Genomic DNA, 19,950 nt, shown 5'->3' with positions numbered 1-19,950 from the left:
ACTATAAATAAATACAACTTTGTTTTAAAAATCAATGAAGGAGGAGGAAAGGAAAAAAAGAAAGACGCAAGAAATAAGATGAGCAGAACACCGAAGCTCATTTTTACACGATTTGTGTCACTCAAACACATCATCACAAACACAGAGAATAAAGAGTTAAACAGCCTACATGTTGTCTAGCTTTATTTTGTTTGTCAGCGCGTTTATGGTAAGTGTTGCTGAAGAGAGAGGAGGAGACGGTGAGATGAGTTACTATGATGTAAGTGGATGCAGGTAACAAACAGCCCCTAGAGTCACAAAGGAAAGAGAAGCCAGGGTTTCCATGCTGATTAGTAGATGAGTGAAGTGACTTGCTGCTGACGCTGCTGTGGGTGCGGATGCTACTGGGGGAGGGTGATGGAGAGCACAGTCTGCCACAAGGCTGTGGGGTGAAGAGGATCCAAGCAAAAACCCAGAATGTGAGAAAACCTTACTGTGCCCTCGTTTCCCCTTCGCCTCTCACCAGGCACAGTCTACACAGTCACTCAGCCAAATCTAGCAGGGCGAGGGTGACGGCGCACAATCAGTGTGAGAGGAAAAGCATGATGGAACTACTCGATGGGTCAAAATGTAGCAATAGCAGGTTAGAGATATTGAGAGGGGTCACAACGGTCACGATCCCTTTAAGGAGCTGCTGCGGTCGACCCCCTGGACCTCCACCTGGAGCTGCAGCGAGGAGGGGGCGAAGGGGGAGCTGACGCAGCCGACCGAAGCCAGCGACTCGATGAGGGAGACACTACGAGTTGTCGGTTGCTGTTGTTGTTGGTGGTAGCTGGTATGTAGGGAATAAGAGGAGCCGTGTGGGTGGGGTCTGTTACTGTTGTTGTCCTGTGGGGCTAGCCAGGTGACGATGTCAGCGCCGTGGTCCGTGCGAGAGCGAGCATTCTCGCGGAAGTTGAGCTTGAAAGACTCAATCTAAAGCAGAAACGTTTGGGGGGAGGAGGGGAGGACAGGTAGGGAGAGGGGGAGAGAACAAGAACAAAGAAGGAAAACAGGAAAGACAAGGTGGGAGAGGGGGAGGCGGTGACGTTGAGGGGGGGAGTTGAAATGAGGAGGGCAGAGGGACAGCAGAATTAGATGCCTGTAAGATAAAAGATGGTGATGTGATCAGGAGCTTTGGACTGCAGACAGCACAACAATCAGACACTCGGCTCAGCAGGACAAGTACATCAAACCTTTCCTGCCTCCTCCTGGTTCACTATGTGGGGATCCCACCCAAACTAACACACCAACACATACTTACTTGTCTCTGGGATGTGTGAGTCCAGAGCCTGGGGCTCCTGGAGGCCCTCACTATGACAGGGAGCCCCGTCCTTCAACCCATTCTTCAGGGCAGCGGGGCCCCCAGCCTGCCCTGGCTCGGAGCCTGGGGCCGGGGCAGGGCTGCCACTCAGGGGGTCCCCACTCCCCTCTGTTGCCTCCTGTGCCCCCTCAGCCTAGAAACACATAGCAGGATGTGTCAATTGGTGGGGATGGAACAACCTGGCTCCAAATCTCCATCATCATGGCTGAGACGTAAAACTATAAGTTTTAATTATTATTATAACTTTTTTGTGAACAGCAACATGAAGTTCTTCAAACAGCAGTTTATGAGTAATTTATTTAGACATTTTTGGATGACAAGAATTTGATTAATGCAGCTAGAAGGATGTGGAGCCAGACTGAGGTGAGGTATGGAAGCTCTGAAAGGTTCAGCGAGAAAAACGACTTAACCTACATTGCTGTCTTACGACTTAAAAACAGGTGGAAATAACAGATTTTGCCAGGATATTCTGTAAAATAGTCCTCAGACTTGTACAGGTTAGCATCTTCAGTGAAGGATCAGCGCTGGTGATGAGAACTGGGTCTCCCCAGCAGGTGACTTATTTTCAGATGAAGCGTCCAAAAGGGAATTAATTCAGGAGTGGAACCAGAAGTGTGCTCGTCCTTTCCCCAAAGATTCACCAGGTTACGAACCTGAAATTGTCCCTGATGGTCAGACTGTCAGTGAGGACTCCACTGCAGTGTCCTGAGTTAATGTGTGCAAACAGCTTTAGGAATGATCTCGGCAAAATCCTTGTTCCACCTGTTCCCCAGTGCTGCACTCTGAGGTAAAACTACTGGATCAGTAATGGAAAGTGGATCCTTTCCCCTTTGGTTGGGAACTCAGAGCTTTCATAGTGGAAAAGAGATGGAAATACAAAAGACCCAAAAAACAACAACTTAAGAATACAATATTACAAATAACATCTGAGCATGCCCAATGAATGCAATGATAGAAATATAACTGAAAGTCAAACTCATCACCGAACAAAGCTGATGTAATGTGAAGGACACGTCTCTACAAAGTGCCAACATTAGCTTCTCCCAGTTAAACCCACTTTAAAACCCTTCTCCTCACACACAAGTTCTTTAATAATAAGGTTAAAGGTCAACCCAACAGAGCATTTCACTCTCACACTGCAGCCTTAGTCGTGGGTCCTACAGTTTTTGAAGTCGAGCTCTCAGCTTTCCTCTTCTGCTCCCAGTTTGGATCCATGAGCAGACTGTTGCTGACTGCTGATTTGGAGCTACATAATAAAACTGAATTGAATTGAACATTATTCTATCTTGGACGAATTTAATGTCACTGTAACAATTTCTCCAAAAGCAAAAATCAAAACCTGTCAGAATGAACCAAAGATGCCTGAACAGCTGGGAACACACTGAGAAATGAGCCAGGAAACAGTTTCCCTTCCACGGAACGACCACAGGCAAGACGCCTAAGAGACTGTGTGTGTGTGTGTGTGTGTGTGTGTGTGTGTGTGTGCATTGTAATGAAGGAGCAGTAATAGACACTAAACATGGGATTGTGCAACGGTTGCAAAGGTTCAGGTTCTGCATAAATCTGGATTCTGCAGAATGGAAAAAGGGGAAACTGTATCCTTTCATTGCTTCCAAAATAAAGATACATTTTACAAAGCTGTGCAAATCAGTGCTAAAAATAGGCTCTCTTATTTTGATGTTTGTTCTATTCGTAGCAATGATCACGAAGATCACGATGACCGGGCAAGCAAACTAGTGAATGAGGATGAAGATGTGACGATGTGGTGACCATGAAACAGACAGGCTGCCATAGGCTGAGGGGACAGGTGACATCATTATCATTTGATGAACTGGTGAATTTATATCCATTCTTTTATGTAACATGAACATTTTGAACGTTTTCAGTTTTTATTAAAAAACCAAAACCACAAAATGGGCCCTTTATCTGTCACGGCTGCTTTCTGTGTCTCTGAATGTGCTGGGGGAGCATCCAGACGCTTTCACAACAGCAAGCTCAGGAGACAGGAAGCTGGCTGCAGGGAGGAGGGTTCGAGGCCGGTGTGTGAGGCCATCCCACCTTACATGTCATTACCAACACAGAGGCCGAACAAGACCAACGGAAAAAGCCAGAGTCTTCATTTTTTGCCCCGATACACAAGTAATCCCACGATGTAACACATTTTTAAATACTAACATGCAGACGCATGCAGACCGGAAGGAACTGAATTCACAACAGTGTCCTTCAGACAGAGGTCAGGGTTAGAGGGCGATGCTGCGAGACATCAGATGCAAAGCAGTTTTAGAAGGTTCTGATGTCACGTGTCAGTGATTTTCAGGACGGGATTTTTTCATAAATTATTATTTTATTCTGATTATTCTTCTGATGAAATGATCCTACGTCTGTGAGAATGAAGCCAAGACAATCCTGAAGAAGCAGGTTCGGTCTTTTTTAAACTTAAATTCAGTTGTGACTGTTTATTGAAATGTCCTTGCTTCACCCTGTGAGGAGAAGTTGATTTATGTCGACTCGAGCTCCCAGAACATAAACTCCACAACAGTTGTTGTCTACAAGCTACAAGCAAAGTTAGCCTTGAGACCAGGGCTGATGCTCCTGCCTCAAGTCTTACTTCTGGATTCATATCTGCCTGGATCTTGTGCCCTGCTGACAGTGGACAGCTCACACAAAAAGCTGTGAAACTGCAGCTTTCATACATAAGGTTAAAAAAATCTATATTGTTCTTATTTTATTCATTTATCATAAGTGTCGTTAGTCTCATGAGGGATTTAGAAACACGGGTGCAGTCACTTCATTTTAATACCAAGAGCGGTTTTTTTTCACCGTTAAATATGGATGAAATCAGCAGAAAACTGTGTGTCAGGTTGCATGATTGAAATATTCTCTTTATTTTGGGCCTTGAGAGGGTAAATCGGAGGTTGTGATTTTAACCAAACCCAGTTCGTCGGTAAGTTAAATGGCACTTTTCACAGATACAAATCACAAAGTGCTTCACAATACAACCAGAAATATAAATAATAATATAAAACATTAATTAAAAGCTTGTTTGTATAGAAATGTCTTCAGCTGCTCTTTCAAAGAGTCGATGGAGTCTGTACAGCCTAAAGACAACAGAGCTCCACAGCTTTGGTGCCTGTACGTGGGACCAACAGTGACCTCTGACCTGACGACCTAAGTGCTCAGCAGGTCAGAGATAAACTGGGGAGCCTCACCGTGCAGAGCTCTAACAGATAAAACTACTATTTTAAAATGAAACCTAAAATTTACTGACAACCAATGAAGAGAAGCCAAAACTGGAGTAATGTGTGAGCTGTTGGTGCTGCAGCGTTCTGTACTGAAGGTCTGCTTTGGGTTGTAACACTAGTGAATAGCAGGTGGGCGGGGCTTCTCTGCTTCCAGTCAGGGATGACCATGACGAGGTCATGTACCCTGTCGCTGACATCCAGAAGCACTTTTGTTACTTTGTTTAATTTGAGCACTGTACAGTGGATGTCCGTACTGGGAGGATGAGAGTGTGTTAGTGCTGTAATGTAAGGATAAAGGCCATTATCGCCATTTGTGGACATAAATTTAAAAAAACGTTTCTTTGTTTTTTCTGTCGTGTTGTACCAAACCCTGACTCACCAGTTGTCCTTCATATTAACTGTAACTGTTGTTACAGCGCTACTTTCTTTATCCATGAAAGCGAGTCACCCCAGCTGCAGCTGGCGCTCATCGTTTTCACTCTTTAGTTTGTTGACTGATCAGAAACAGTTCAGTGGATTCAGAGGGACGTAAACACAGCGTGCACGGCTGTGGCTCGCGATCTCACCTTGATGTTTCCTCCTCCAGGTGAATGGCTCACATTGTCCATGGAGCCCACTTTGGACTGAGCCTTTTCCCTAAAGTTCACTTTGTGAGACTCGATCTTCACATCGCCGCCTCCTGCAACACACACATGTACGCAGATGCAAGCTTGTGCAGTCACAGACAGCCTGTAGTGCTGATGTATTGATTCATTGTTATTGTTTTATGACTGCAAACTCAGAGCACACAGGTTTAGCTCACCAGGCTTGTGCTTAAGGTTGTCCTTGGAGCCCAGCTTTGACGTCACCTTACTGACATCCACCTTCTTGTTGAGAATCTGCACCTGTTGAATGTCACAAATGTTCCTTCTTTAATCCACAGATTCGTGTAAAAATGCTCGACTGTGGTTGAATAAAAGGACCAATCAGAAAAAAGAAACCCAACGTCCTGATTATACTTTGAGTTACCAGCATCAGGACAAACAGCACGCTGAACAAACCGCATCTTCTAGTTTCTTCGTCCGTGTTGTAGAAAAATGTTTTTTTGTGAAATATGTTTGTGCTGAACCCACGACAGAGACTAAAGGGAGGAGCTTGGCACAGCATCATTGCAGGAAACCAGAAACCCCAGATTTCTCTCAGTGATTTTGTCCTTACAGAACCAAGACAGCCAATCAGAGGGCAGAGGCTCCTGTTGGGTTGAGTAGGGTTTAGTAGGTTAGTGGGAGGGCGGGACAACACAAGACAACTTTAAGGAAGCGAGCAGGAGTGTGAAGCAGGTTCTGGGGAGGGGCTTGTACCTAAGCTTGGCCAGCATGCCAACAACTACAAAGCTCCATTTTCCAGCCAAGAGCAGCATTTACGTTACGAACATCGTCTTACAGTTCTCTTCTTTACACTGTGCCTCTCTTACAGCATTTCATCTGTGGCCTTCCCTTCATTCGAACCATTTTAATGGGCTCTAAATATCAGACTAACTGGCCGGGACATGTGGGCTCTGGTTGTGGGCCAGACAGTACTTACATTCCCTCCACCAGGAACATGCTTCATATTGTCCTTGGAGCCCAAGCGAGATGTGACGTGGCTGAAGTCCAGCTTTTTGGAGACTATCTGAACCTATATGGACACAGCATAGCAGCAAGAGGGGAGCAGAGAAGAGCGAGGGAAAAGAGGGGAGGAGATGATAGAGGAGAGGTGAGGTAGAACAGAAGCAGAAACAAGAAGAGAAAGTGCAGGGAGGAAGAAGTCACCATCACAGGTAGGGTTAGAAAAGAAAGGATAGAAGGCGGAGCGAGGTTCTCTTTAGCTAAACATAGCCGGTCGTTCAGCATCGCTGCTGTTTAAATAAGATGGAAACAGAGCACCAGGAGAAAAGGACAGCTGAAGGCCCCAAAGAGCACACCGAACCTGCTTTATGAAGCGCACACATGCAGCACAGCATACAGACGTGAACGTCTCGGACCCTCATTAAACTCTTTAAACGGAGACGCTGCCGCACACGTTGGTTAGCTGAACTAAACATACACCAAGAATTAAAACACACATATTATTTACAATACGTCAGGTTAGACTGCTAGACCCAACACACACATTCTGCATCCAAATGAGTTTAGTACGGTGGCCCTGAGAGGTCAAACACACCTTAACAAAACAACAGTAGACAGAAAAATGCAAAAGCTCATGAAACACAGCAGATGTCGAATAAAACACGTGAAAAATAGAAGAAATGCAGAAATAGCTAAAAACTAAATCACAAAGGAAAACAGAAGCGTTTCTGGGGACACGAGAAGTGACAAGCTAACAAGCTAACAGGCTAACAGGCTAAAGGTCAACATGTATCTACAGTATTATATGAAACACATCGATAAAACACACCTGCACCTCCCTCACAGCACCGATGAGTCCTCTGCTTCTATTCAGCATGTTTGAATGTTACTTGTAATGAGTGCAGTTCATTTAGTTTTGTGTCCCAGAAACACTCGTGTTTTGTTTCTGATTTAATTTTAAGCTTTTGCTGCAGTTTTTCCTACAATTGTTGTTTTTTATTCAACTTGTGTTTTTTGGTGTTTTTCTATTTGTTTTGTCACCCTGACCTACAATAAGACGGAAACAAAAGAAGAAGAGCAACAAGCTGAAAAGTTGAAAGGTCCATAGATGACGTCTGTAGCTGTCTGGGTCCAGAACATAGTTTGGTTGCACTGCAGTCTGTGAGCTCAGTAAGCACGTTCCTGATGAATTTATGCTGTAAACGTCTATTTTTAAAGTCCCACTAAACACAGCATGGTGTTCATGTGTAAATTATGATCAGTGGGTGGACCCACACTGGCCATGCCCATCTTTTATATACAGCCTAAGGTAATGATCACACGTACCAATCATGTGCAGGTGACTGTGTCCATGTGTGACTGATCTTTATCTGGACTTCAGTGACTCGGACGCCCGTTAACAGTTAACATTTAAATGAGTTAAGGTCAAAGAATAATTCGTGTGCTTCTGTCACTTTTGTAATGCAATGAACCTGAGAAAAATGCATTTAGACTCCCTGGATGGTGTATGGATCGTAACACGTTTGGAATCGAACGTTTTATCTTTGTCCACAAACTACAGATTTAGACTGGGAGAGCAGCGGCTTGCTTCAAACAGCTTCTCTGCATTGTGTTAACTCACAAGCTGCTTCAAACCCCAGGCCACGGTTAATTATCTTGGTTAATTAATGAGCAGAGGGTTCAAATTTAATTACAAATTAACCATAAATAATCCGATAACTAATTTCCCCACAGACACGTCTGATGCCCGTGTTGGGAGAAACTGAGAGAACAGGAGGCGTGTGCAATTTCAAGAGCCTCCAGTATACTGGCTAGCCTGCTCTTGTGCTCTCACTGGGTCGAGTTAATAAAAAAACAACAGAAATGAGAAGCAGAGAAAGGCAACCGGAAAATATATCAACAGAAAAGAGGGTCATGGTGGGAGGATGGAGAGGGAACTCACTTTGCCCTGGCTGCTCTCTTTGGAGGTGAAACCCCTGCTCTGAGAGGAAGGAGGCACCTGGGGAGACAAGTCCACACAGGGTCAACAACAACACCTCGTTAAAAAACACAGGAGGACGAGGTCAGAGTGCAGAGATTGTTTGGAAGCACAGCGGTGAAGGTAAGGAGTGAGGGGACAAAAGAAGGAGGGGAGCGAGGAAGAGTGGAGAGTGCATGCACAAGCAGAACCCGATCAACCCCATCGACTCCACAGTACTCAGTGCTCTGCTGTTTACACCATCGGACTGTGAAACCAGGGCAACAACAGAACCAATGAATGAAATGGCATTTTTAAAATGATCATTTAAGGTTAATTTTCTGTGTTACTGCAAATTAATCAGCTTTTGTCCATCAAGTAAATGTTGGACTTCCTGTAGCAACGACCGCCTGATCTCATATCTTAGCTGTTATTTTGTTGACATTCACAGAAAACTACACGAGACCAGTGTCGTAAACCTTTTCAACATCCATCCTCTTTCTAAAGAGCCTTGATGGAAGTTGTGTGTCTACAATGACAGTAGATGTACATGCAGAGGAAATCCCACGCAAAAAAGAGAAGAAGCAGAACTATGCGGACCATTTTACTTCAGTGAGTGAGCTGATAGGCTTTAGTGGGTTGGACAGGTAGGAACCCACAAGAGGTCAGCGTCAGACGTGAAATCAGAGTTGCACAGTCCACTTCCTGTTAGTCCATGTGCAGTCGGTGTCAGAGAGCACATGCCACACTCATACAGCGGTGAAGACCTACCTTCCCTCCTCCGGGCTGGTGCTTCATGTTGTCCGTAGAGCCGATCTTGGAGCGGACGTTGCGGACATCGGGAGCTGTGGCGGGGCGAGCTGTGCTCCGGGAAGCGGTGGTCGCTGTGGTTGAAGAGGCGGCCCGCGGGGCGCGGGGCACCGGGGGCTTCTTCTCTGGCCCCGTGCCTGCGGCGGAGGATGGCGTTGCTGGTTTGGCTGCTGTGGTTCGTGTGCGGGAGGCAGTGGTGGTGGTGGTGGAGGCAGTGCTGCGGGTGGTGGTGGTGGTCTTAGGCTTGCTTGAGTCAGCTAAAGGGAGAAAATAATTATACAGAGCTTTATAGATCTCTCTGCCAAACTGGAGTTATGATCGCAGCTTTTTCAAACCAGACTTAGAAAAAAAAAAGAGGGTAAAACAGCAAAATAAAATATGGTGGGCATGCATATCCAAGGCAGGAGCCCCCGGACACACAAACCACTCCACCACGTTAGGTAGCGATTCACGGACGCTATACCAGTCTGAGGTGGTGAAGAGAGAGCTGAGAGTGAAAGCAAAGCTCCCACTTTACCTGTCGATCTACGGCCCTACCCTCACCTACGGTCACCAGCTGTGGGTAGTGACCAGAAGGATGAGATCGCGGGTACTCTCCCTTACAGATGGGTGAGAGGGTGAGAAGTTCAACCATCTGGGAGGGCTCAACTGGAAAGGAGCCAGTTGAGGTGGTTCGAGCATCTGACCCTGAATTTCTGAGCAGCAGTGTATAAATACTGCTACAAGCCGACTTCCTGTCTTTATTGTAAGCTAGGATAATCACCTCTGGCTTTATATTTAATGCACAGCTCTTAATGTAAAGCTCGGTTATTTCCAATGATGTTAAACTTTCTGTTAAGCATCTTAAAGACGCGTTTTCAGGAAGACTAAGAGTTCCGACATTATTGCTCCGCGTCTTCTCAAAGACGCATGAGGGCTAATAACGAACACACAACGCTGCCCGTTATCAACCTTAGCATAAAAACCTAAAATTAACATTACAGAAAAATATACAGCGGTGCAAAAACCCCGTCTGCATCCTTTTCTCTGGTACAGTCACCACACGTATCTTTTAAAGGGGAGATATTCAAACACCATTGATTTTCAGTGCTGTAATCCTCTCTGAGTAAAGACACTTTAGCTCCAGCATCCTAAGCCAGCCTGCACTGATGCAGTGCAACATTTGCACCAATTCAAATCTGTCAGTTCACACACTTTGGGCTGGACTGTATGCCAACTCTTCTTTCAGAGCGCTGAGGCATCCTGGACCACGTGTCCTGCTGTCAGTCCTCCCCGAGAGCCTGTCGGATATCTCCGGCTCCCGTTAAGACATATTTAACGGAGGAAATCCTCCCCCTCGCCTTCATGTTTCTAAAGAGTAATTTGACTTTCTGCATGAACCCTGGCAGCTTAGACGAGCTGAGGCTGCATCAGCAAAGAGCTGCAAACTCCTGTCAACAGCAAGGGGACAGTAATCCACAGGCTGCTGCGGTGAAGGTTTTTAACTCTCCAGAGCCTTTCAGCAGTAAAGCCTCCCTCTGCATAAGCCTGCCCAGCATTGTCACGGTCGGACACAATGAGTGCGTTCTGGTGCCGCAGTCCTGCTGACAGCTCTCCTGGTGCCAAAACAAACTACTCTGTCAACAGCAGGAGAAAAGCCACAAACGCGAAGTGAGGAGAGGATTACAGAGAAGAAGAAACAGGAGAGAAACATATGCAAAGAGACGGCACAGATGGGAGGGGGCACTGCGGAGTACCACGGGATCCTTTCCCTCATCACATCAATACCAACTGCAATACAACTGTCTGTATCTACACTGGACTGTGCAGCACTCTAACTAAAGTATTGTCCCATCTTGAGAACAGAACATGCACCACAGTGTCGACCCCCGAGCGGACGAGCTGTACACAGTGGCTTCAGTACACCTGTTCAACAGCTTGTTAATGCAGATAACTAACTGAAAGCACTTAGCCAAGCAGGTATGGTCAAGATGACCAGCTGAAGTTTAAACTGAGAATCTGAATGTGGAGAAAAATGATCGACTGTGACCTTGAACCTGGCTGTCGGTGCCAGATGGGTTGGCCTTTATAGAGACCGGTCTGAAAAATGCAGAAGACCACACCTCATGTCAGCAACGAACACAAAACAGGCTACAGTTCACACGAGCTCACAAACAGACTGTACAACAACCTGGTGTGATGAGCCTGAGAAGGGTCAGGATTAAACTACAGGTGTACACAGCATCAAAGGTCGGATCCATACGTATCAGCGGTTCACAGCTGAAGCACATTCTGCTCTTAGCGTTAGCTTTCTGAGCTGGGATGTGGAGCAAGAGATCTGTATGATGCTGTCATCTAAAAAAGGACAAAGCCCTCTGAGGAGCGTTTCCAGCTGAACCTTGTTGAATCTGTGCCATAAAGAGTTAAAGCAGTGCTGTAACCCAAACAGAACCCGAGCCCGTACTCGCTGCACTCAGCTGATTAGTGGGCGTGTTTTACTCGTCTGTGCCACGTGTCAGAAGACTCGGTAGCTCTAAGGTGGCACAGGCAGACTCTCACTGCACCCATACTGTATATATAAGTGTGGCCACGGATAGTTCTGCTCAACCCCATCACACCTGAGTCCTCATGCTTTATTTTCTCCAACAGTTCTAACTGCATGCACTTCATTGTGACTCCGTCTTAGTCTATTTTTTACCTTCTTTTGTTTGTTGCACTAATGTAAGGTGACCTTGAGGGTCTTTAAATGTGCCTATAAATAAACTGTATTATTATTATTAAATGTATTATCTGCAAGTCTTAGAATGACCGAGCCACAAACATGTGCTTACACATGTACTAACAAAGGAAAATAAAGAGACTACACACAGGCGTCTGAGCCAGCCCGAGAGAATATAACTAATACTCTGAGCGAGGCCTAATGAAACTGCTCTGCTCGTACTAACGACAAAGTCAAAGTCTAATAAGGTCGGACACTGTAGTGGTTTCTACCTGTCGAAGTCCTCGGGGCGCTGGGTTTCTTCTCCTCTCCTGGTTTGCTGTCTGTCTTAGAGGCTAAAAAGAAAATGTTTAAACCTTTGTCAGTCGTGTAATTTATCAACACAATAAATCGAGTGTAAAGAAAGCCACACACATACCCAGAGGCTTTCTGGCTGCAGCAGTGGTAGTGGTGCGAGCAGATCCTGCCGTGCGCACTGGTGCAGTGGTTTTACTGGCTGCTGTGGCAGCAGACGTGTTTCTGCTGGCTGAACCTGTTTGATTTGAGGCAGCAGTGCTGGACTTTGTCACTAGGGGGCGCTTCTCTGTTGTTGTCTGAAAAGAAAGAGAAAAATAAATCTGGGCGAGGTAATATGTCATCCAGGAAGAGAGAGAAGAAACAAATGAATATGGGCAAGCATCTGCGGAGGGATATCAAATCAACAAAACAGGCAGCAGCAAATTAGGTCACAAAGCATCTTCAGTGTGCCTGGATGTTGTGATCAGTCCAGCAAATGTTCGCTGGCCTCACTGAGATATTCAGGTCAAACATTTTGCCCCAATTGGCGGAAGATATGGACCCAAAGCCCTCAACGATGGTTACACATTTCACTCAGCAGCGTGTTTGCCTCTTGTAACCCTCAGAGCAGGCTAACCTTCACATTCAGCCGAGCCGTCCTGCAACATGAGTCACCCTGCACCCCTGCAGCTCCATCAGGGCTGTTAATATGTTGTTGGTGCAACAGTGTTTACCTTTAAGGAGCTCAGCAGAAGAGGCTGACAGAAGGTTGACCGCTCTTTTTGAGGAACAAGGCATTAAAGTGGACAAGCCAATTAATAAATGGAACTTTTTATTCTATTTTATTGCCAACTCACAACAACATTTGACCCGAGGTGCTTTATATTGTAAGGTAAAGACCCTACAATAATACAAAAGGCCAACAATCATATGAGCCCCTATGAACAAGCACTTGGTGACAGTGGGAAGGAAAAACTCCCTTTTAACAGAAAGAACCCTCCAGCAGTCCCAGGCTCAGGGAGGGGCGGGGCCATTAGCCATGAAAGGTTAGTGTCACAGCTTCGTCCTGACATAATATCAGTTCCATATACAGACAAACTAATTCTTATAACTGCATGTTTGCAGCTCCTGCGGTGGATAAAAACCAATATCTGCATAGTTATTATAAAAACCACTCGTGTGTTTGTCTGAATTCAACACATTTTCATATAACACACACGGCTACAGTAACACACTCCTGTTCATTCAAACGAGAGGCACAGCTAAATGTTTCAGCGTGTTTAACCCTCTTGGCTTTTTCCTGCATTTCCAGCTCACAAACTTTACATGCATTTACATTTTCACCGTCTCTGTGAGCCTGTGCACGCAAACAGACCAGATGGCAAAGATTCATGACCACGGGGGAAACAGACGGTTGTTAGAAACTCCGCTGATCCTAACTTTAGTTAGAAAAAGCCGAAGAAGTAAGAAATCTGTTGTCCTGATCGATGTGGATGAGGTTTAATAAAATCACTTCAAAACATAAGAAGGACTCATTGTGATGACGTCAATCGTGCAGCTCTGTGTAACTGAGCAGGCTGCTGCCGCTGACCGCTTCCTGTTAGCTAAAACTTACCTTGGGTTTAAGCTCACGTGTCGTGCTGGTGGAGGATGATGTGAGGCGGCTGGCAGAAGTGGTGGAGGGTCGCTTAGACCCTGCAGCTGTTGTGGAAGGTGCTTTAGCTGTGGTTGTTTTTTTGTCTGTAGTGTGGGGGGTGGAGGTGGCGACAGAGGATACGGGACGCTTAGTCAGGCCTGGAGCAGGACCAGCAGCACCTGCAGTGCTCGGGCGCATTTTGGCAGCTGCGCTTGGTTTGGTTGCCCCGGCAGCAGGCTGCGATGCAGGACCGACACGCAGGAGATGGATGGATGATGGATGGAGGGTAAAACCAAGGAAACCAAGGAAAATGGATAAAATTAACAAAAATGGGTGGTAACAGGAGCAGGGTCAAGCAGCACAAGCAGCAATTACATCACAAAGTCACAAAAAGTGAGAACAAAAAAACAGAAAACAAAAACAACTAACACTTAGCATTTACTCTGTCGCTTCAAGGCAGTAAACAAACACAACCAGGACAGACGCTTAGGCAGCATGCACGCTCGGTTTTTAAAATGCGCTCATGCCATCCTGTCCGCTCCCACGCTGCACGTCTCAGATGCTTTCAGCCATCATGTCCGTATTCAGCCTGATATTTATTAGCAGTTTGGATGATTTATGATGTAAGATGCAAACTGCCGTGAAATCGTACACTGCTATCATTTCGACTTGTTACCGCATTACTGTAGCCAACATTTGGGTATTACATTTGAAATTCCACCCTGAGTGGGGCGTTACCCTCGCTGTGATACTAAAACAGTGTTTTATCAGAATGATCCTAAGCATACGTCAAAGCAACATTTCACTCTTACACCTTCCACTGATCCCTACCTTGGTCTTCCTGTCTGCCAGCTCTTTGCTTGGTGTTGAAATGCTTCCATTGGCTGAGGGTTTGGTAGGTTTCTTCGCCTTGTCTCCGTCTGCCTTTGCAGCCTTGTCCTTCTTCTCGTCTTTCTTCTCAACCGTCTTTTTGTCTTCCTGCGTTTTGTCCGGCTTCTCTTCCTTCTGTGTTGTTTTTTCCACCGGCTTCTCAGACGGCTTCACCGCCTCACCGTCTTTCTCCGTCTTCTTGGCCTCGCCTGCGTCAGCCTTTTCTGTCTTGGCGTCTTCCAGCTCCGCTGTCGCCTTTGTCTCCGTGTCGGCCTTCTTCTCTGTCTGGTCACAGCTGGTCTCGAGCTTGACGGATGTCGGCTGTTGCTCTGGGGTCTTTTCCACTTTGTTGATGTGCTGCTCTTTGCCGTCCTTCATTTCTGTGATCTCGGGCTTCTCTGTGGTCTTGTTCTCTGCTTTGTCCTCCACTTTGGACACTTTGGACTTGTCATTTTGTGCGATTTTGCCCACATTCTGTGCTTTCTCGACGTCAGCCTCCAGCTTTTCTGTAGCCTCCACTTTTTCTTCTTTCTCTGTCTTCTCTGCTTTATTTATCTCTGATTTGTCTGACAATTCTTCTGCTTTCACTTCATCCTCTTTCTCGGGCTTTTGTTGCACAGGCGGCACTTTCTCTGTTTCCATCTCTTTTTCAGGCTCCCTTTGTTTTTCATCCACCTTTTCTATCAGATTTTCTGCCTCCTTTTGATTTCTATCCACCTTCTCTTCCCGTTTCTCTGCCTCCTTCATTTTGTCTTTTTCTCCCTCTTCCTCCACCTTAACCGGACTCTCACTGCTCGTGAACTCAACCTTTACACTCTTCTGCTCGACTTTATCCACAGGGTCAAACAGGTCCACCTTCTTCACACTCTCCTCCTTCTTCTCCTCCTTCTTCTCCTCCTTCTTCTCCTCCTTCTTCTCCTCCTTCTTCTCCACCTTCTTCTCCACCTTCTTCTCCTCCTTCTTCTCTGTCATTTCTGATTTTACTGAAAAGAAAAATGACAAAAATGTTTTTTTAAATAAAATGAGAGTCAATAATAGCAGAGTTCATTCAGACAGTTACGCAGTCCCACAAGAACAAGCTCCGGCTCAGGACAGAAACCAGGAATTCACCACAGACTTCAGGCTCATGTAAATCTGTCCACAGCGCATAAAGAGAACCAACAAACATCTCTGCTGTTGGTTCAAAGCTGCAGCTTCTCACTGAATCCTCCGGCCACACCAACACAGAGATCACAGTAAATACTGTAGAACAAAAGAAATCTGTTTTTAACTTTCGTGCTGGTTTACTTTTACTGGACAAACTGGACGAAAGCACAAAAATATGTGATTTGATTCCACGACAAGCTCTGAGGGAAGTGAGCCTCTTACACAAGTTAAAATAAAAACTGAACTCCAGCTTTTAAGTTCACTGGTGAGGAAGTTACTGTGCTTATGAACAAAACATGAAAAGAGAAGCAAACATGCATCTGAAAACCGACTTCACTGAGCAGTAAAAACAAACTCATTCACGGGTTTAGATTTTTGAAGCACTCTGTAGTTGGTTTTTCAGTCTCTCTGTATTTCTCCGTCTTGAGCTTCCCTGTCTGTTTATGTGTGTTTCACGGGTTATAGTAACTTCCTGTTTTATTTTGACAGTAACCTTTAATTGTGCATTCTGTTTCACTTCCTGTCTTTGCTCTTTTCCTGCCCTTGTGATTGTCTCGTCTGTTACTCTGCTCTGTGCTCCCCGACTATCATTGTGTCAGCTTATCCAACCTGTCCTGCGTTTCCCTCCTATCAGCTTCCAGTGGATTCACCTTTAAAGGGAATTTTCATTGGGAAGTGACTTTTTCAAAAAGCTAATATATGTAGAATTTCCAGTTTTACACCTTCCCACCTGTTGTGCCAGTCCTTCACAGTCCACCACCAGCAAATGAACATTTTGAAAAGGTTCATAAACGGAAGCTGTTTGGTTTTTGTTTTAAAGACAGATCTCTTTGGTTTGGTTAAAAAACTAAATCTTAGGTCTGTTTGTTTGATATGTTATTTTTGTTTAAGCGTTCGACAGACAAAATTAACCCCAGCCAAAATTTAAAGGCAACAGGAAAACTTATGAACTGAAAACTTTCAAACTGAACTTGTGAACGTGGAGCAGACAGCAGATCTGGAGATGTTGCTTTCCCTCACGCTCACTCGCTACAATGAAACATGTGCATCATTTGTCCTCCAGTGATGATGACCCAACAGTGGGGTGAACCGAGTCCCATCAGAGCCGCTCACTCTGTGTCCCAGCTAAGGAGCTGGATCCCTTCATGTCCACATTTATGAAATGAACATGACATAACTGATTCAGTCCTGCCCTCCAACCTCCTGTGGAGGACAGAAGCGATGCTGTGCAGACGTCACGATCCATTAAAGAATATTGCATATTATATCAGTGCCCTGTACTCACAAAATGACTGTTTAATTATTATTTTATATGCTCACAATCAGTGTTGACACCAGAAAGGAATGAAGCTTGATATAAAATGTGTTTTCTCATGTAAATGCATTAATCCTTTAACAGGCCACAGTCATCCATGAGCAGCATAAAGAGCAGCCGTCATGCTGAAGCCATTGTGACTGAATTTCAGCCACAGATGGTTGTCAGATGGAGCGCGCTTGTGTTTTATAGGCAATTCATGAAGAAATGTCACATCATTTAGGCTAATGGGGAGATAATGAGTCATCTTGATTATTCAGGAGCCATAAGTAGCTCATTTGTCAGCATGTAGAGACCTGAGTGTGGTGGGACTAGGCCTGATCTGTGTCTATCTCTGACAGGAGAGGAGCTGGCACAGAGTAAGGTCACCAGTGGGATTTTATGGGACAGCCAAGCGGCAGACGGTTGGCCTACAGAGACGATGGGCTTACAGGGGGAGGAGCTTGTTTCAGACAGGATGAAACGAGGCTGCACTGACACCCAGGAAAGGAAACATAAGGAATATATTAAACTGGGGCTATGTCCACACGTACACGGGTACTTTTGAAAACGGAGATTTTCCGTTTTAAAAAATAATCCCGTCCACACATAAAGGCAGAAATGAAGGAAAACGCTGCTATGAACATGCCAAAGCAGCAGGTGGCGCTAGATTCCTAACCGTGCAGAAATGTTGGCCAATCAGAAGTCTAGAAGCCTCGGTGGGAAAAAGTAAACCAAGCTGGGGCATAGAAGCAGACCCGAGTCGTATGTGTGGAGGGACAGTAACTGTGTGTATATGTAAGCATTTAAACACTGCAGAGAGTAACAGTAACAGTATTGTAGAAATTCATTTCACCGAAACAATAACGTGGCGCACAGTGTGACGTCAAAAAAGGCGCACATCTTTGACGCTGTGTTTTCTCCGTTTTCCTCGTCCACACGTAAATGCAAAAACGGAGTTTTCAAAAATCTCCACCCTGGCCGGAGTTTTTAAAAATCTCCGTTTTCAGTGACCAAAAACGCTGTTTACGTGTGGACGAAAGGTGCAAACGCATAGAAAAATCTGCGTTTTCAAAAATACCCGGGTACGTGTGGACGTAGCCTGGGAATCATGCAAAGCTAGGCGATGTAATCTAGTGGAGTCCAAGAAAGAGTTTTGGTGCCGGAAAAGCAAAATAGTCTCCTCAAAAAAAGGGAAAACCCCAAAATACGGACTTAAATTAAGGACACATAGTGCACTCAACAAACACAGGCTGTTCAGCTTTGGGGTGAACAGACTGACAGGGAAAGTTCACACGACACGCAACTACTCAGGCCTGGGACTGCACACAGCAGAGCCAGTGAACATAAAGAGGTGATTATACACAACTGAAAGCTGAGCTATGATAACAAGAGAAGAACAAACCAAAGTCTATTTTCTATACAGCAAACAACGAGCAACTCAGGAGATCAACCCGAGCCCCTAATTAGAGCAGAAATGTGATCCGTCTCACAGCTGTGGTGAAAATGGCTTCATTTAATCAGCCAGCAGGAGGTGACTCCCAGCCCACGCTCCCACAGCCCACTGTGTGAGCCTCTCCCACAGGAGGCCTCAGTCGATTTCATTTATTTCTGCTGATTGTGCCATAGTTAGTCACTATTTCACTGTTGTCGCCACAGCAGACAGAACACTGCTGGATACAAATGACTGTAGGCACAGACAGAGGTGCTGACAGGGCACAGGAAAGCATGGTTGTAGGATTTCAGTCTACTTCAGTACCCGAAGTGTTCTCGTTCTTTTCTCTGCTCGCGCAGACTGTTGTTGTGATTTAGCTCGATAAAACTGAACTGACCTGAAAAATGAGGAAAAACAAACCAAAACAAAAAAAACAACGGTAACGGGGCGGCCATTTTGGCTCCTTTAACTGCTGTTCTTGTTTCGGTTTCACCGATGCGTGCTGTATGGTAGGACGCTGCATTGTGTATCAGGCCCTGCTCCTGCAGTAGAACAGTGAGTTTTTCCTACGTTGCACGGCCCCGACTTGCAACAACCTGCTTTATTAGCAGGTTGTTGCAAGTGTATGAACCACGGCTCAGGACAACAGAACAATGAGCATCTGGGTGCAGTGAGCCAATTTATCTGAAGGTTTCATTAACATAATGATAACACTTACAGCTCATTAAGAGCCGTTAAGCTTAGACTCTCCTGAAAGGAACTGACTCGACTCAAACCTTTTTCCTCTGGCCTTATTAATATGATAAAATATGCCCACTCCAGTCTCTTAAAACGAGTCAGTGTCTGAATTTCAAAGAGAAGAGTAAAAACAGAAACGTCTGACACGTGGAAAGCAATAACTGGGATTTCTCTGCATTTTTATGCACAAATTGCCTTACTGGGAAAATTTCCACCGGGCTCTTTGGACTTTGGATACTGACCTAACATGCACGGTTCATGAAGGTTCATGAAGGTTCATGAAGGTTTCTTACCTTCAGATGTTAAAGATAAGACGCTTTCTGTAATCAATCTTTAGCCAATGAATCGCTCAAGATGAAATTGTGTTAATAACCGAGGCTTCAGCCATTAATAAACGATTCAGGATTAATGTGTAAAGCCGTCCTTTTGCTCCTCAAGTGGATTATGTAAATCAGCTCTTTCAGATGCCACCTCATTAAAACTCCCCGCTCCACCTCACTACTCAGCACAAGCTCAGTGGCTGAGAGATCGTCAACAATGGTTTTAGTGTTGTGTTCGGCCTTTTGGTAGAAAACACGCTGTGGAGTTGTAGCAGCACAGAAAACAGACTTTGTGATTTACTGTCCTCTGTGTTACTCTGCAACATTTGGGCCTCACAAGAGTCCAGGCTAACACCACTTAATCAATGAACACTGTGTGCACTTGGCTTTAACTCCTTTACAGGCTTGCGGCATAACCGCTGCGTGTTACATTAGCGTAGGTTAACTGTTGGCATAAATGAGGTTGCTCTCACATCCTGTCACTTGCAGTCAAGGACCTGTTTGAAATCATTTCTTATGGCATACAAAAGTTTGCTTGTATATGCAAATATGACACGGAAGAGGAACAACTGCAGTTCCTCTAACCACCACCTGTGAAAG

At 45.3% G+C, this 19,950-nt stretch overlaps 1 protein-coding gene across 1 annotated transcript in view; it reads right to left on the bottom strand.

The window, feature by feature from the left end:
- Positions 1 to 963: 963 nt before the first annotated feature.
- The window catches only part of LOC308386242 (uncharacterized protein), a 112,773-nt gene continuing 93,786 nt past the window's right edge, over positions 964 to 19,950 (bottom strand). Inside the window, exons 8-18 of the mRNA XM_080865651.1 lie at positions 14,379 to 15,400; positions 13,527 to 13,784; positions 12,054 to 12,228; positions 11,908 to 11,970; positions 8,899 to 9,194; positions 8,113 to 8,169; positions 6,148 to 6,240; positions 5,387 to 5,468; positions 5,151 to 5,263; positions 1,283 to 1,475; positions 964 to 1,120 (exon numbers count right to left, since the gene is read on the bottom strand). Coding sequence (XP_080721777.1) covers positions 1,113 to 1,120; positions 1,283 to 1,475; positions 5,151 to 5,263; positions 5,387 to 5,468; positions 6,148 to 6,240; positions 8,113 to 8,169; positions 8,899 to 9,194; positions 11,908 to 11,970; positions 12,054 to 12,228; positions 13,527 to 13,784; positions 14,379 to 15,400 — 2,360 coding nt within the window. The 3' untranslated portion in view covers positions 964 to 1,112. The remainder of the gene's footprint in view (positions 1,121 to 1,282; positions 1,476 to 5,150; positions 5,264 to 5,386; positions 5,469 to 6,147; positions 6,241 to 8,112; positions 8,170 to 8,898; positions 9,195 to 11,907; positions 11,971 to 12,053; positions 12,229 to 13,526; positions 13,785 to 14,378; positions 15,401 to 19,950) is intronic.

The sequence above is a fragment of the Rhamphochromis sp. 'chilingali' genome (genome assembly GCF_963969265.1).
Source record: "Rhamphochromis sp. 'chilingali' genome assembly, chromosome: 18".
Taxonomy (NCBI): domain Eukaryota; kingdom Metazoa; phylum Chordata; class Actinopteri; order Cichliformes; family Cichlidae; genus Rhamphochromis; species Rhamphochromis sp. 'chilingali'.
This window is presented reverse-complemented; position numbering and strand designations above follow the sequence as displayed.